The 18,106-nt window shown below is 33.6% G+C and overlaps 1 protein-coding gene across 3 annotated transcripts in view; it reads left to right on the forward strand.

The window, feature by feature from the left end:
• FSTL5 (follistatin like 5) overlaps positions 1 to 18,106 on the forward strand; it is a 494,012-nt gene that overhangs the window by 87,772 nt on the left and 388,134 nt on the right. For 2 of the 3 annotated variants that reach the window (XM_081134467.1, XM_081134468.1), the window contains exon 4: positions 1,576 to 1,609. In XM_081134467.1, coding sequence (XP_080990593.1) covers positions 1,576 to 1,609 — 34 coding nt within the window. The remainder of the gene's footprint in view (positions 1 to 1,575; positions 1,610 to 18,106) is intronic. The other variant, XM_081134469.1, reaches the window with a different exon arrangement.

Below are 18,106 nucleotides of genomic sequence, written 5' to 3' on the forward strand. Positions count from 1 at the left end.
CTCTCACCTCATTCAGAATTTTATTCAAAAATCATTGTATTGTTGTATATCTATCTAAAATTGCAGTCACTCACTACAAAATGAGCACATTTTTTTCTAAATACACAGATCATGTATCATAGAAATGTATACTTGAAACCTATATAATTTTATTAACCAGTGCCACCTCAGTAAATGTAATTAAAAACACACACATATTACCATTTATGTGGTTTGTTTCATAATGACATATTTTTTCTGTTTTGTTCATCTTTTATATCCTATCACCTGGAGTAGTGTCTGGCACATAAAAGTGATCTATACATATCTGTTGAAAAAATAAATGACTGAATAAATAATGGCAAATAGAATGGCAAAAGAGGAGGAGACAGAGTTTTTCATTAACAAATATCTTTTTGAAAAATGTAAGCCTGCTTATCGTATAATTATGAAAGAATATGTACTTTAAAAACAAGTAATTTATATTTATATTTTCATTTAAATAAACAACAGAGACTCCAAATTAAAAATAAACTCAATTAATTAACAAAGGACAGAACAGCATTCAAGCACAAAGCCTGGATGAATCAGGATAAGAGAATTAGAACACAACAGTGTTAAAGTCTCATAGACACATACACTGTGTTATCCAGACCAATAAATATATATTTGTCCATATACATTTTCTCAAAATCTGACTCTGGGGTTAATGCTTACAGCAAAATAAATTTTTTATATTTTATTATGTGTGTAAATTTTACCAACATTTGTTGTCATTAATGCAGTTCTGCAGTTCAGTGTGTGTGTGTGTGTGTGTGTGTGTGTGTGTGTGTGTGCGTGTGTACCTATGTGTATGTACCTATAGAAACACATTTCAAAGTTATTTTTAGTTTAAGACCCTGAAACTTTTAGACAGAGTAAACTGTGCATGAATATTAATGGAGAAGTCATAGAGTGCACAATTTCTACTTAAAAACTGAAAGCAAGCTAATTCTTTTGGAGTTGCCTGGTAACTAACAAGGAGTATGTCAAATTGAAAGACAGGTCTGACTGAAGCAGCCTTTGAATAAGTAATAGAATTGTTGTCAACTTTAGCCTTCGAGAAGTGAGATAGGGACCGATTCTAAGCTAAATCGAAGGAAAGAGGGTTGAAATGTCCTTTGTGTTTTTTAGTGAATTCTCCACTGTTTGCTCGTAAACTTTTTTTCCTCACCAACAATTTATGATTAATGTGGAGATGTTGAAAGCAAATTTTGAAGACATCATTCATAATATGTTTGAATTAAATAGAATAGCCTAAGGCTATTGAGAGGAATGACAAGTTATTTTTTATTCATTAAACATTTGTTCATTTATTTATAAATTCATATTCATATAATGTGTTGGTTTCTTAGAGAAATTTATATCCACTAGGAATGATTACTACTCTAATAAAAGATTTGGCATAAGTATTTGTTAAGGTGAGAATTGTATTACAATGACTCCTGGGTATATGTACAAGAAAACATTTAGACAAGTCTTTAGTTATATGATACTTTATATCAGGCTATTGAACACATACTTACAGATTTTGATCTATTTCTGTTTTAATTCCAGCAGGAAAAAAATCAAGAAAGTACAAGAATCAAAGGTAAGGAATGATTGTTTTAAGATTACAGTCTCATAAGTTCATGTAAGCATAGGAGAAGAAATATAAAAGGTTTGATGCTACTTTGAAAATATAGTTAAAATTGAGAAAACAGTGAGAATTAATCTTCATTGTGGTTTTCAAGTCATTCTGAGACCTTTGGGGAAATAGTAACACAATTTTCTATGTGTTCCCTGAATTGTTTTCATGGAATTCCTCCACCAAGCATTGCCCATAAGAGTTGATGTTCTGTCACATCCATGATTTAGCAGATTAACTTTTTCTAATATACCTCATGGAGAACCAATTATTTAGTTACTGCTGTCTCATTTTATTTTCTGTGAAAAAGCAAGAAAGTGTTTACTTCTATATTAAAAGCATTGATAGCTTTTTGTGCAGCATAGTCAACTCTAGTCAGACATAGGGAGACTTTTCTCCCCGTAAAGACTTGTTAAGTTTTGAAGTTTGCTCATTGAGATAATAAATGACTCTAGGGAGATTGTAATCTTACCACATTATTTGTGTTGTTTTCCAGCAAACAACAGCATGGCTTGTTATATTATATGTGAAATTATTACACTTATTCTCAAAACACTCATATTAACTTAAAGTTTATGCTTTTGTGTTGCAAAAGGGAATTTCTCTTTCCAGATGTGCTGAATGGTGTGCATTTAAATGCTATAAGCATTGTAAGTGTACTGAGTACACACCTTCCTTCTCATGAAAGGTCCTAGCATTTCAGGTTAATCTTAAATCATATTTATAATTCTATTATAGTTGAAATAAGTTTAGTAAAGCTTTCTTCTTGATGTTTTATTGCCTTGGAGTACATAAATCATACCAATAGAATAGTAGAAATTATTTTCCAACTGCTGTTTAGGAACATGTTTTCTTTTATAATGTAATAAAAAATTTAAGATGATGCATGGCACTGCTTTCACTGTTACTGGCTGACACATGGCTCAGAACTGTCACTCTATGGCTTCTAGACTACTGAATTCTAAGTAAGTCAGAGATGCAAGGTTACATGAGGACTTGTCACTTAGCTCTGCTTAGAACTCTACATTTTTTACTATTTTTGGGAATCATCTGGAATGTTATCTTACTGGAAATTATGGATAATACATTAAAATGTTTTTAAATATAATATTAAGAGAAAAAAAGTTAAACCATAGAATCCATATTTTTCTCATTGGTTGATGGCAAAAATTCTGAAAATGAAATATTGTACCTTTCTTGGTAACTAATTATTGAAATGTAAGCTATGTCTTCACGTGATGTTAGTAACCAATTCTCAGCTAAGAAATCTCTGGACTTTCTGCCTAATTGGTAATCTCATTTGCCAGATCTTGTTTATTACATTATCAGGTCTGCATGCAAAGGACGTCTTTAATCTTCTAATTTCCTGCATTCTATGCCCATTTCTGCTGTGGCAACAATCTCAACCTCATGATACTCATGACCTGAAATTACATTAACACACAAAGCACTCCAATGAAAGCCGATCCCTCTTTCCTCTGTGCCCATAGAGATGTATATTGAAATGTTTTGAACTTGCAGTTCTATCTCTCATTGACTAATTATTTGACATTCACACATGCTCTTAGTTTATTATTATTTTGAAATACCATAAAAATTCATATTTTTGTATATTCTAAGGCTATATTTACATGGGATTTACCGGACAAAATGAATTTTGGTTCATTAGTTAATATGCTATTGGAGTCTCGATTGATTTTTGTGTTTAGATTGCCTATTGTCAAATGAGTTAAAAGCTTAATCCATTTCATGCTCAGTTTTGAGGTTTACAGTAGTTTGATGTCCTTCCTTAAAGTTTTGTTGAAGAAAATAGCAGGGAAATGAGGACAGTCCGGCAGTTTGGAAAAGAGGTTCAACTCTTGAGGACGCCGCATTTCACACTGCTCTTCAGCAACATTCCAGATAGGTTAAAATAGTCTACATCGTGCTTTTGAAATCCACCGAGAATTTAAAAATATGATTAGGAAATAACTTCCTTTGAAGAACAGTTCTAACACAAGGAGAACAACAGATCTATTCTTCTCTCCCAGTAGTGTTCAGGGGAGTTTTTAATTCTTTTATATTTAAGTTTATTCTTTTATATTTAAGATCACCATTCTAGAATACTCAGTGATGAAATAATAAGTTTTTGGAGAAATAGCTTAAAAATTCTGTCACTGTAGTTGAGTATTTAATTTTCCAAAATAGTTTCCACTCTTTACTACACTCAGAAGAATCATATCACTGTGGAGAGTGTGGATACGGCTACACTGGACCAAGCTCCAATGTCCCAGCTTTACCTGCTTTGTTGAAGGAAGGTTATTTGACACACCCAGTAGCTTTCATCCCACAATTTTTCCCTTGTTGCTTTTCAAGTGGATACTCTTCACTCTTTCCATTCAGAAGTGATAAAAATAAAGTACATTCCCCTTTCATTCCTAGTTCTATTTTGAGTAAGTCTCTAATAATGAGGTCAGGAACAGTGAGTGGATAGGAACGAACTGTCACATTCTTTCTAAAAGAAAAGCCTTTGGACATATTACACTAACATATGAAAATGTGTGAAACTAAACGGTAGTAATCATGTATATGAGCCCTCTCTGAGACTCTCTGTTGAATTGTTTCATGTCTTTATGTTTAGGAAATAAGTATACTGGTACAATAAGTAATACTTGAAATGGAGATTCTTAGTATTAGATGAAACTCAGAGTCACTATATTTTTAGTGGATTACAATGTCATAAACTATGAATGTTAGGGTCTTTGGTATTTCGGTTTATAAAGATTTTATTGAGGCAAACAATTGTTTGTAAAATTTATAAAAAATGTGGGTTTTGTCTATCATATTCAATAGTTATAATCCTTAGGAAGTCCAGGTACCTAAAAGACAAGAAAATTACCTCTAGAAAATGTCATCCAAAGGATTGATAGTTTTGTTTCTTTGTTTGCTATTGGTGAACAGTAATTCTAAATAAACCCAGACAAGTGTACTTATGGTAGATTTGTGATAATTATTCTTAAAAAAGAATTAAATGTTGCTAAAGAATTTGAGGGAGTGATAATTATTTTAGATAAAGTCTTGATAGCAATTGCATTATATCAGAACAATTCTATTCTTACTCTATTTATTAAAAACACACTTTGTAAGTTAAATGAAGGAAAATGTATTCTATGAATGGTTATTGATTACCTTGAAGCAAAAAAATGCCAATATCACATATGCACAACTTAATAATATATGATGGGCTAGTATTCCTTTAATTCTGAGTATGAGTACCTCAAGTATTTCAATCCATTTTACTATACAGCTAACTTAACAATATGAGTAGAAATTCATTATTGAGTAATCAATTAAAAATGTAATGCTCAATTATTATGAACACATTGTGAGACTTCTTTTATTTTATTACCTAACATCTGTTTCATTTATGATCATCTATTGTTAAAATATGGGCACATTTCTTTTTGCAAGTGATGTTTTGCATATTTTTGTGGTAATATGAGTGAATTTTTGAAAAATAATACATAGAGGCAAATTTTGTGAGTCACTAAATATAATACTACTTGGAAAGTAATTGTTACTTTGACACACGTTCAGAAATATAACAGTTTATGTTCTAATGTAAAACTCCATATAAGAAAAATAAATTAATAGAAATATATTTACTGGACATAATCTAAATGATGTCTTCAAAGGATGTCTCAATAACTTTCAAGTAGTATAGATTTCATTGAAAGTAATAACATTTCTCTGAGAATTAAGTAATTAAGTAATAGTCATTCTCCATTTAAAAAAAAAAAATTTTAAAAACGTGGTACAATTTTAGATAATTTTGGTGCATGTCCTCATGCCACAGAAAACAGGAAGACAAACATCCTTCTCTACCTAATGATGCTATTATCATCAACCAGAAGAGGGTTCAATAAGTATCTGATTGTGTTTTTCATTTATGCCAAGAAGGGCTCAATTTATATTCCGCACACACATCATTGTTCTCCCCCCATTTGTACATACTCTCTGGTTTTCCAAAGGATACCAATAAATCACCTCATCCAGTGGGTCAGTTACAGGAGTGGGCAAAGGGGGTTTACAGTTGTTCGTATGGAAAAAGAAATGCTGGTTATGATTATTACAATAAATTTAATTGTTTCTCATACTCACAACTGCAAACCTACTTTTGCCAACCCTTGCATTTTGGTTTCTGGGTGATTAATTTTGAAGCTCACTTTGCCCACCAGGAGGCAGTACTATCTAAAAAAAAATCAAGGCATAATAGGTTTGGTGATTTGGGGAAAACACCCCAGAATAACTAGATTTAATTTTTTCTCTGAATAAATAATAATTTAATGATGTGTGTAATACCAAATGAATATTGTTCATTGTCTTTTCTTTACATAATTCAATTGTCTTTTACCTGCACACTAACAGCTCAACATTGATCTTCCTTTCAGTCACCAATACAGAATATATTTATTCTACATTTTTAACGGAGCTAAATTGTTTCCAAAATAAGTTTTTAAAAAAAATTTCACTGTCTCCTGAAACAGTTGAAAATTATGTTTTAAAAAATGTCAATATTAACCAAAATGTGTTTGATGGCTTTATTTACTATTTAATTTGACAAAAATACCATCACTCACTTGCAATGGTTAGCCTTTGTGAAAGAGCAGCTCTTGAAATGATCATATGAAAATTACATTTTTTGTCACAAGTCTCTGTTTTTTCTGCCAATGAAAAATTAAATGGTTTATCAGTCACCTGCCCCTTTTTTTGTTAATCCTCACCTAAGGATATTTTTTCCCATTGATTTTTAGAGTGGGAGAGAGAGAAGAATCAATGTGAGAGAGACACACTGATTGGTTGCCTCCCACACTCTAACCACTGAGCAACATTGGCTAGGGTAGTTTTCCCCTTTTGCTTTGTGCCTCCAGGCCCTTCAACATAAAATTTGACTATAATGCCCTAGTCAAATTTGGCTCAGTGATTAGAATATTGGCCTGCAGACGAAAAGGTCTCGGGTTTGATTCTGGCCAAGGGCATGTACGTAGGTTGCAGGCTCGATCCCTGTCCCTGGTCTGGATTTGTGCAGGAGGCAGCCAATTGATGTGTCTCTCTCATATCGATGTTTCTCTCTCTCTCTTCCACTCTCTCTGAAAAACAATGGAAAAAATATCCTTGGGTGAGAATTAAAAAAAAAAGGGCTATATTAAAGAAAATATATTTAGTTGTTTTTTTAAAATAAGTATTTCTGCCTTTTTAACCAAGTTCTTAAATTAATATTTAATAATGGTACTTAAGTATTTTGTAAGTTAGTTGAAATATTTGAAATATGAAGGATATAAATTTTATGTAATAAGGATATGTAACTCTGTGAGCATTAGTATATTTAGTGACTTCTATGAGGTGAAGTAGATGTACATTTGTTTGTCCAACTCTGATGAATTAGTTAACTTGCAGTTTCACCTATTACATCAAAGATAAAATAATTTCACTTTTAAATCATTGTAAGATTCATTTTATACTTTAAACTTATTATATGGGTAACACATTTTTAAATTATTTAGATGATTAGATGTAAATGTTTTTACTGGAAAATAATTATATTCTAAAATAGATCTCATTGTTTCTTTAATTATTGGTGCTTGGAACCCTTATCCATTGGACATTGGAAAATAAGGGCAAACTCTGGTCAAATATAGACTGATATTGCAAAAAGTCCATCACATCGTCTAGTGACGCTTATATTTCCTTCATTAAACGTGCCCCTTGTATTTGACCAAACATCTCTGCACCTCCATTATCCCTCTTTCAGGAAATAGCTGTTCTTGTTCCAAGCACGAGAGTTACAAGATCCACATTCCGAGAAGCACTGATTGATATAACACTTCTCAAGATATTTCAGTTATTTACCCTCCACTTAAAGAGGACTCAATCTCCTTTTCTCACCTACGATATGAATATAATATACCCCAAAATGTTGTTTTAAAGATTAAATAAGTTAAAGTATATGGCCCTTCTGAATAGAACAAAAACTTTTGCTTTATGTGAATTCTTATTTCAGTATGTTTTGAAGTGAATGCCACAGTTTTTAATACATCCATTGTAGGACCATATTTACAAAAAAATAAGCTTTAATTTCATGAAATGTTAATATTAGAGGTCAAGACACGCTGGCTCTATGCTGCCTCATTATTTTGCATAATTCTAGGTTATAATCCACATTATTTCCCAAACTTGGAGACTTCTGACCTACTGATATTAAATACCTTCTAGCAGTCCTGTCATAATTGCTTTTAGACTCACATTCTTCTTACTACACTCCTATCATGATGTATGCAGCTCCACGGAGGAAACAATAGTACGATGTAGTGGACGCTGCATTGAACACAAGCATATGGAATATTAGCACACCTCAGTGTACTAATATCCTTATCTGAATAAAATTTGTGCAATTATAGTTCCTTCTCGATAGGTTTGTTTAGTGATTAGACAAGTGATTAAAAGCAGAGAACTTAGCAAGAATTGTGCAGGGTCTGAGACTTTACTCTCTTCACAGTCTAACAAGTGAGTCTCATAGTTGTCCGGGTGCTGGGAAAGGACCTGAGGCTCCAGTGTCAGAGACAAGCACGGTTTTATTACCATAGCTGCGGTGTAAGGGGTGCACCAGCATTTGTGGCGATTCCCACAGCGTGATGGGAAGGGGCCAGACGATACCTGCCTATGCAGCATTTTGCATTATAAGAGAGGCCCACTCCCCTCCACCCTGCTTAGTTTAAGAAACGCAAATGTTTTATAATGAACAGGAAACACATTGGCCCTGTAAAGAGAACTTTTCTTTATTACACTTGACGGTAAACATATTTGCCTTTTGCTCCAGAAGGAGGAAATCTTTCTATCTTCCAAAGATATTAATTATACAGAATTTCTAAAAAGAGAGCCTGGGATACAAAATTAAAAAAAAAAAAAAAAAAGGCAGTCAGTGTTTCTTCTCTTAAGACAGGCAGAAATGCAAGAAACCTGTAGAGAATTGTCTCTCAGAGCACTTAGCACAGTTGGGGCACAAAAAATACCTACTCAATTAACATTTATAATTGTCACCACCACTGCCACCGTCACCACAATCAGGAGCATCATTCAGAGAGTATTTTGTCCTAGGTTATCCTCAGGAGTGCAAGTGAAATAGAATAAAGCATCTGTAGGGTCCTCCTGTTCATGGCCTCTCTGTTCACGTCTCATGGAATGGAAGATGTTTCTAAATTTGCTTCTAAGGTAAGAGGGCTATATAAACATACAGCATATAAATAGATGCATAGAGAAAGACATAATTTCTCTCTTTCTATAATGTTAATGTGTGGCCATTTAAAAAGTCAAATAAATTCAGAGAGTTAAAAGAATAATTGCATTAATTCACAATTTCTGTGTAATTAATAAGTGCCAAGCTCTATGTAAGGCACTTCACTTGATTTATCTTGATTTTACATATATGAATATTTAACATTTATGTGTACTTCTTTATTTCCAGTTCTTCTGTTAAGTGCTTCCTATGTATTATCTTATATAACCCTTAGAATAATTTTATATTACAATCAGAGCAAATTTTTCTGTCAATCTATTTACAGAGGTGGGCACAGTAGGTTTTCCATTGTTTATATGAAAATTAATACAATAATTAATAAATAATAATCCAAGAATAAACTTTGTTTTTTGTGTACTCATAACTGTAACCTACTTTTGCTAACCCCTTTATATTGGCCATCATTACCGTTTCGGTACATGTGAATTAAAAATATTTTGTATATACATATATTTCTGCAAAAAAAACCCCCAAATGTTCAGCATTCTTCTCTTGGAAGTGTTAATGGACATCTTTGTTTCTCAAATATTTGCAATCACTTTGCAGTGAATACTGTGAATCGGTTCACTCAACAACCATTTCAAACATCAATTAGCATGGTTTCTTTTTATAGACTTTTTACCAAGCCTAGGCATTTAAAAGCTACATTCCCCAGGTTCCCTTGCAGTTAGACTTCAGGATATGTTTCAAATGTTTCCTGTCAGATTCAAGGAAGCATGACCTTGTATGAAATTCTTATTGGAGAACAACTACAGTTTGGGGGAAAGAAATTTTTCTTTCATGGAATAATAGCAAAGACAGTGGAGATCTGAATCCAACAGCTGGGGTGACAGGTTCCTTATGTCGTTGGTCCTGATAATGGTGGAAGCAGTAAGCTCTCATATTCCAGTTCTGTGGCCGGGTTTTAGTTGTTTCTAAGAGCTCAGTATACAGCCCTTTTCTTCAATCCTGTGAGTTACTTTCTATTTCTTTTAATAGGTCTCCTTTACTTAAATAGTGCACATTCTATTGTTTGTAGCAAAAAGCCTTCCTTGATTAGTGCATCCACCCATTCTGGGATAGCACAGCTAGGGATCTGGTATGGGAAAAGTAAGCAGCCAAGGGATTTATTAGAGACCTTTGTAGCAGACCTTTGGGAAAGAATCCAGGAGGGAAGCCCGCCTGCAAGGCTGATGCAGACAATGACATCAGGAGGCACTGGTGTTAGGCTTAAGCTACAGAGCAAACACAGACGTTGTTCAGCCGCCTGTTATAACTATGAGGCCCTGTCTATCTTGCAAGCACAGCAGTCAAAAATTCTTAAGTCAGATACAGTGATAGTTCACACAGTCACTTATTCAAACTTTTGTGTTGAACATCAATTATGTTTCAAACACAATTCTAGACATTGGAGATATAGTAGTGGACTCGACAGGAAAAATATTCTGCCTTCTGGGATCTTAGACTGAAGCTCCTAGAAAATCTGCCCACACCACAGGATACCAGCTGTTTACCAAAAACACGGAGCACACTCAGCCTTTCTTCTTTGTTCCTCCTTAAACTGTCCTTCAGCTCCTGTCTGAAATGTAGGGTGAGACACTAATACCAGAGGGTGGTGGAAGCGGGAGAGTTAACAGAAACTGATCAGTTAAAATCAACATGAGCTCTGGCTGGCGTGCTCAGTGGTTAGAGCACAGGCCAGTGCACCTCAGGGTTGCAAGTTCAATTCCTGGTCAAGGGCATGTACCTGGGCTGCTGATCTGCTCTGCAGAGGCAGCCAGTCCATGTGTCTATCCCACATCAATGTTTCTCTCTCTCTCTCCCCCTCCCCCTTCCACTCTCTCTGAAAAGCAGTGGAAAATATATCCTCAAGTGAGGATTAACAAAAAATCAAAGCAATGTGAGAAGAGGATCAGCTTCCTCTCCGAGAGGTTAAACTGCGGCTACCTCTAAATTACCAGAGCTTCAAACCTTACAAAAGAATTAATTCCCGATTTTGCAAAATATGTGCCCCTAAACCTCTTTCCAGGGGTTCAGAATCATGGAGATTAGATGGTAATTTTCAGGAAGTAATTCTCAGAGAAACCTACCAGGAAAGGACTTCATGTCATGTATTGTCCCTCTTTGGTCTTCATTGGCAGTTTTTCCTCTCAGGGAAATGAAGCGAAATGCTTTAACAGGATGATTAAGAACACAGGGTTCCAGGTGAAGGTTTACTTCAAGACATTATCTGTACTTATCTTGGTTTTCTATGTGGTAATCTTACTTCTTTATTATGCAAAATGCTATCCTCTCACAGGCATGGTAGAACATTATTATTCCATTATAATTTTTAATAAATGGTGTCTTAAGTTTCTCCTTATTATCTGATAATATTATATTATCATATAATATACTATATATTGTGTAAATGATGTAATTAATACAATCACAATATTAAGTGATTATATGTGACTTATTTTCTGTTTATGTATTTGTTTTATGTTGTTTGTGTTGTAAAAGCTTAAAAGAAGAGCTAATACTTACCAACCTCTTGCCATGTACCACACATGTATTAATTTACTTTATTTCTTCAGCTTAGTATATCTTTTAAAAAGCTGAGAAGGAGGCACAATTTTATAGGTAAGGAAAATGAATCTTGAAGGTTAAGTAACTCACCCAAGATTATACAGCTAATAAATGCTTGAAGCTAAATTTAAAATAAGCTTACTGCTTTCACTTGGACTTGTCATTTTCAAAATTATCTGTATGCATCCTAGTGCATGTAAAATACAGTGAAATATTTCTATTTTTGGATAAGTTTACAGATGAGAGTATATTCACTGTTTGGAACTGCATAGTAACAAATGTAAATGACATTGTGTCCACTGCAAAATGGAAACGTTCTGCCACCTCAAAAATTGAATAAATAGGTTAGTTATTTAAATGTCTGAGTCAAAGTGAAAAAATTCATGCTTCATAGCTAATGAAAATGAGAACAGGTTAAAAAAAATTAAGTGAGAGGAAAAACTTAAACCTTTGCCCTAAAATAAATAACTTAATTGCTCTGTGATTTAAACAAGTGAAATATTAAATTTATTTACTTCAATATCAATTGTAAAGTAAAATAAATAAAATTAAAACTTTATATTAAGTCTTATGAAGGGCCTGATAAAGCCATAATCACTTGTTTCAACCAGCGAAGGGCACAAGATAAATATGTGACAAAAAAGCATAATTTTTAATTGAAATGCTTTTTTGAAACTTATTTAATGGGAAATAACTCCATTATTTTCTGCCTGGTTACACAGAGTAAAATAGTCATGGATGAGTTAAGCTGCCTGGGTTAAATACTAGCTTTGGCATTCATAAGCCATGTGACTTGTAGGCAAGTTATCATTAATTTGAGCCATAATTTTCTCTTCTCTAAGTGAGAGACAACCAATAACACCCATGTAATTGAGCTGTTGTGAGGATTAACTATGATTACATGTAGAAGGGTTTGGAAGAGATTCAGTACATAGTTAATAGTGCAAACTGTCAACTTGAATAATATTACTATATTTTACTTAGTGATGTGACATTTGAAGTAAGGTTTGGGGAATTGTTTAATAACTATACTATGAGTTATCCATAAGATATGTATATTAAGGGGGATATCTTTCAATATCAGTATTATTGACAGCAGTAAACTTAATCACCTATTTTTATAAATATTGGGTTTAAGTTTGACTAAACAAATTTACCTGAAGTTCATTTTGTTCCACAATAGAAGTGGTTGGTTTTATCCATGGCTCCATATTGTGAATTTATACACAGGACATGAGTCTCATGACCCTAGTTAATCATGACCTAAATATGCAGTGCTATTTATCCAAATTGGAAAAATATCTATAAATCATACATTTTTTCATTTGTTTATAATTTTGGTATTTTAAAATGTTTTTCTTGTCAGGGTCAAATATGATAATGAATGTGATAATACATATATGAGAAATACTTAGCACAGTATCTGGAATTTCACAGGTATTCAAAGAATGTTAATTAAATGTAAATCAAATTTCTGTTTATGAATATATCTAGATATTTGTATAAGCACACATATGTGCTCATATTATATATAATCTTAAATATTATATATAATTCATAATAGTTTCTATAAACATACATAAGTAAAATATAGTTAAAATAACTATATATGTTCATACATATATGCTTAGATATGTAAAGATATAAAATTAAATTACTTTCCACCTTTTAAAAAGCTACTATGTTTATAAAACACACAACTAGTTTATTTATGGTTAAAATGATTAGTTATCCTGTTTTTGTATCTCTTTTAAGATGCCTTGTTCATAACAGGTGCATTGGCACGTGCATTGTTAATAAAAGGTATTTAAAAATATTTGTGAATAAGTGAAGAATAATCTAGAATACATATTTAGTTACAAAATGCCATCATACTTTCACATGAAAGCATTTAATGAAGTCCATGAAGAATTATTTAGACTGTTGCCAAGTAGAAATGTGAAACATTGTCTTTTCTCAAAATGAATTATTTCACCAGTGTTCTATATTTAAACAATAGCAAAGACATTCCCTTTAAGTCATCTTTTTATATGTATAATTTAGAAATACATTGTGAAGTCTATTATTAATTTTTACATTTATTGCCATACATGAATTCTTTATTTAATAGGAAGAATTGAGCTTTGCAAATGTAGAAGCATATATTTTCATTATGAATTTAAAAGTGAATTGGTATCTGGAGCATATGTTTTGTTTAGATAAATTTTTAATGAGTAACATACATAAATTGTGATCAGTGCAAACTTTTTATTTTATAAGAAGATTTAAGGATTATGCATGTATTACCAAAGTTCCATTTTCTCCAGTTGAGGAAAAATGTGTGCCATATTGTAAAAATACCAAATTTTAGATTGAGAGAGAAAAGTTTTTTTAATGCTGACTTACAAAGTCAATTTTACAGTCCAGAATAATTCAAGTAACATGATTAAAGGGCTAGAGAAGCAACAGTAAGAAGTTTTTTAAGTTTTTGATTAGGATAAAGCTATTTGGAGATCAGTGGATTAATTACTGCAGCCATATAATATTATGTAGACAATGTAGACTTTTAACAGATTGTTTACTTGTTTCCATGTTTTGTTACTAAAAATATTATTAGTATGGAGTTGACAGGAATAATTAGTGAAGATTGCAGATCTAGACTGAAATGAAAGAAAGGAAACTTATAGCACCATCAAAATGTAGTATTGCTCGGCAGGGCATGGTTCAGGGGTTGAGCATGGACCTAGGATTCAGGAGATCGCTGTTTGATTCCCAGTCAGGGCACAGGCCTGGGAGACAGGCTCGAGCTGCAGTAGGGAGCAAGCAGGAGGCAGCCGATCAATAACGACTCTCATCATTGATGTTTCTCTCTCTTTCTCTCCCCACCTCCTCTCTCTGAAATCAATAAAGATATATTAAAAAAAAAAAAAAAAGAAAGAAAGAAGAAGTATTAACTGCAGAGCCCTAAAAGAACAGGAACTGGCTCTAGGCTTATGTAGAATATTTTCTCAAGTTTTCTGGAACTTGAGCAGGGACACTGAGCTAACAGATAGCCCTCTTTTTTCTTCTTCTTTTTTTTTTAAATTAAAGAAATGTAAAACTACTAAACACAAAACACAGAGAAATGTACAAGTAGACAAAAAATTATGATAAGCAGGCTTTAATATCAACATCAGTAAAGGGAGAAATACCTGAGCTGCGTTTATGGTTTCCAGGATGTACTAAAATATATAAGAGCATCTTATAATTATTCAAGAATTACTTTTACCCAGTATGCTGCAAAATAAGAAAACAATTATCTACAAATAAAGCAATGATTAAATTACTGTTTCCAATTAACTATATTAGGCATCACTAGAATTTCAGAAATTAAATGAAAAGCAATATTATAATAATGTAAAACCTATGCAGTTTGACCCAACCTACACCAACTTGCATAGTCTTGCTTAATACATGTTTTAAACAGGCCCAAATCTAAAATGCGTGGGTCTTCGATCAACAGAACAAATAAAGCACTCCACCCATACACTTCAGTTTGCTTTCCTCTTTTTTTTCCTCCCATATATCTAGTTATCTCCTTTTACCCCTTGGGAATGTTTTTAAAAAACTCCCTGAGACTTGGCCCATGCATGTCCTGGAAGCAGGCCTAGGGCCATGGTTAGGGAATTCTAACAGTTTTAGGGAATTCTATTTTACAGTTTTTGTTGACTCAATCCTCTTTTGATCCTATTATGTTGACTTAGTAAGTGGTCTGCTAAACATATAAAAATAAATACCTAAAAAGTGCAGAAGATCATGTGTCTTCCAGTAGACCAATGTTGCCGGTGTTCTAAGATTAGCCTGCTTTAAACTCTCCGAAATGGCAATGGAAACCATATGTTGAGTCACAGTACCTCTGTTGCTTATCTAACATAACTTCCCCTTTACATGGTCATCTTTTAGGAAACAGGCATCTTTTATAATAGCTTTAGTGTGATGTAATAGAATTCAAAAATATCATGAGACAGGAAAAAAATGCTTTCACTTATATTTTAGAGCTCTGAGACTTCAGTGAAATCTGACAAAAATAAAAGTAGAGTCAGGTAGAGATGATGCAAAGAGTTTGGCTATTGTCTGGTCATTCTGGAAAGAACACCCTGGCAGATCATCTACCTGGTGACAGCATACAGCCCATCTGGCATCTGGTTTGCACACCACAGGTCCTATGATCTCAGTCACAGCAGGAGGAACCTGCACCGGTAAACACAGAGGCACTTGCAAAAGACTGACCTGAAGGGAAAATTACTAGAGAATAAGAGGAAAGAGAATTTTACCATCTTCATCCAGATTTCTTAAAACTTTGCTTTTAAACTATGTAACTAAATTATTAAGCCTATGTTCAAACTGCAGTGTAAGCTCCCTCCTTGGAAATTATCATGACCGTTATAAGAGTTCATGAAGTCACAAAGCCAGTGAGAATCAGGGCTACTGGTGTATGATGATTGGCGTAGATTGTTTCCCCAGAAGATGCTAAACTGGATCAGAAAAAATAGCTTGAACCTAAGACTACTTCTTCCAAATTGGAAAATCCATTTCAATTTTCTTTCACGTCCCAAATTATACCCAGCCATGTTGTAAACTATATTTTATCTAAAATTCTTTATCAAGATTATGTAGAATTATAAAAATACTCCAAAAAAGGAAACCTCAAATATAATTATAAATCTCATTCTTATTTGAAGCCTGGGGAAATCATTAAAGAAATTTAATCAGAAGACTAAATCCTCATATAAGTTAAAATGTAAAGACATTAAAATCCAAATGAATTAAAACTCAAAAAAATAATTATCTAGCCACTTGAAATCCAAAGTAAATAGAAATTTCCCCATTTCTTATTCTGGTCAGTGTGAGTCCTGTGGGATGTCAGAGCCTGGCTGTAATACGGATTCTTCTGCAGCAGCCACCTGGGCATCTGTTTTACACTGGGTTGGTACGGTTCTCTCAAATCAGGGTCTCAGCTCAGTACCAAGTCTGATGTGCATCTCTTTTATAGAGTCCAAAGATTATTATAATCCATATTCTTATCCAAGAAATTTTGTAAAGAAGCTCATTTCTAGAACCCAGATGAAGGTATTCCACTTAGAATTATGTTTTCAGAGCCTAGGATTTAGTTTTGGCAAAGACAAAAACTAAACCTCAATGCTACTTGAACAAATGAGGCTGGGGAGTCAAAACACACCCTATTTCAGCCACTCTAGGATGCCAGCTATTCCATGCCCATTGCCCATATCTGTTAACTCTTGGAAGTAACTTCAACCAGAAAAATATTCTCATCAGGAGGTTATGGCACAGTATTTCCCAAAACTGGGAGAAAAGTAATCTCTTATGAACACTCTTTCCTTTCTCAGATAATGACTGTAGAGCTATGACCACCTTCTTCTGGAGTTTAAAATATTCAATACAGGAATAATACACAGATACAATATACGATAAGTATACAATAAAAACAGCTTTAGCAAGTCTTAATTTATGTATTTTCTTCCTCATCTAGCATATTAAAATCTTTTAATTTTCTGTCTTAACTGAATTTTTCTTAAAAATAGAGCCTTTGCAAAGGCTTATGTGCTAATGTTTCATGGTAAGCATATCCCTAGAAGAAGTAAAAAAATAAGACAGGAAGAAAGAAAATGTTGGAAAGCCATAGATGCAGTGCTCCTCAAAGCTGTCCATCACGAGCTAGTTATTTTGTCTCAAAGAACATCTTTAATGAGATCATACAAAGTGACTTCATCTGCAAATATTCCATCCATGGGAACAAAGGGAGAAAATTTTATCTGAATGTATCCATTGTCCTCCGTATCTATTACTCAAAGCTTGCCATAGAGGCGCTAACTACTCCACGCTTTTAGGTACTGCATGTGTTCACGGTGAGCTGGATCTGGTGCCTCACTCGTGTGCTGTGTGTGGTGTAGCCTGTGTTAATGGGGCGTGTGCATGGATATCAGAGAATAAGAGCAGTCACCAAGGTCCATATTGAGGGCAGTGACAACTGGTTCCATAAGTAAGGGAACATCCAAGTTGGTGTTTGAGTCAATCAATCAGGAAAACAATTCAATAGGCAGACCTGGAGTAATGAATCAGACTGAATCCAGTACCTTTCCTCTTTCCTTGAAGCCTGGGTTTCTGGCCCACCAGTGCTGTAATGAGCGTGAACTCCCTTTAATGCTCAAGCCTCCTTCCTCTCTGCGGACCAACATTTGCAGTGCCTTGCCACAAGAGGTGCCTCATGCCACGTGTTCACTGCAGAATAGTTTAGACCTATGAATCTTAACTCCTGGGGAAGGTTTTACTCCTGTTTTGGTTCTAACCTCACTTGCAGAATATTCTTAATTTTAACTTGCTATTAATGGTTTAAAGAGTTTGCAGTAAGAACACAGTAAGGGCAATAGGTCTGCCATGAGTTCTTCAAGTCACTATCACTCATACTTTGAATGTGTTAGATCTTGAATAGCATTTCTAGCTGGTGTTTTGTATGCAATAATGGAAGATAACTTCTGTTGTTTTACTTTCCTATTCTATTTCTTCTCTTTTTAGAAAAGTCATTGATAATCTGTTTATAAAGT

The sequence above is a fragment of the Miniopterus schreibersii genome, assembly GCF_964146895.1.
Source record: "Miniopterus schreibersii genome assembly, chromosome: 4".
Classification (NCBI taxonomy): domain Eukaryota; kingdom Metazoa; phylum Chordata; class Mammalia; order Chiroptera; family Miniopteridae; genus Miniopterus; species Miniopterus schreibersii.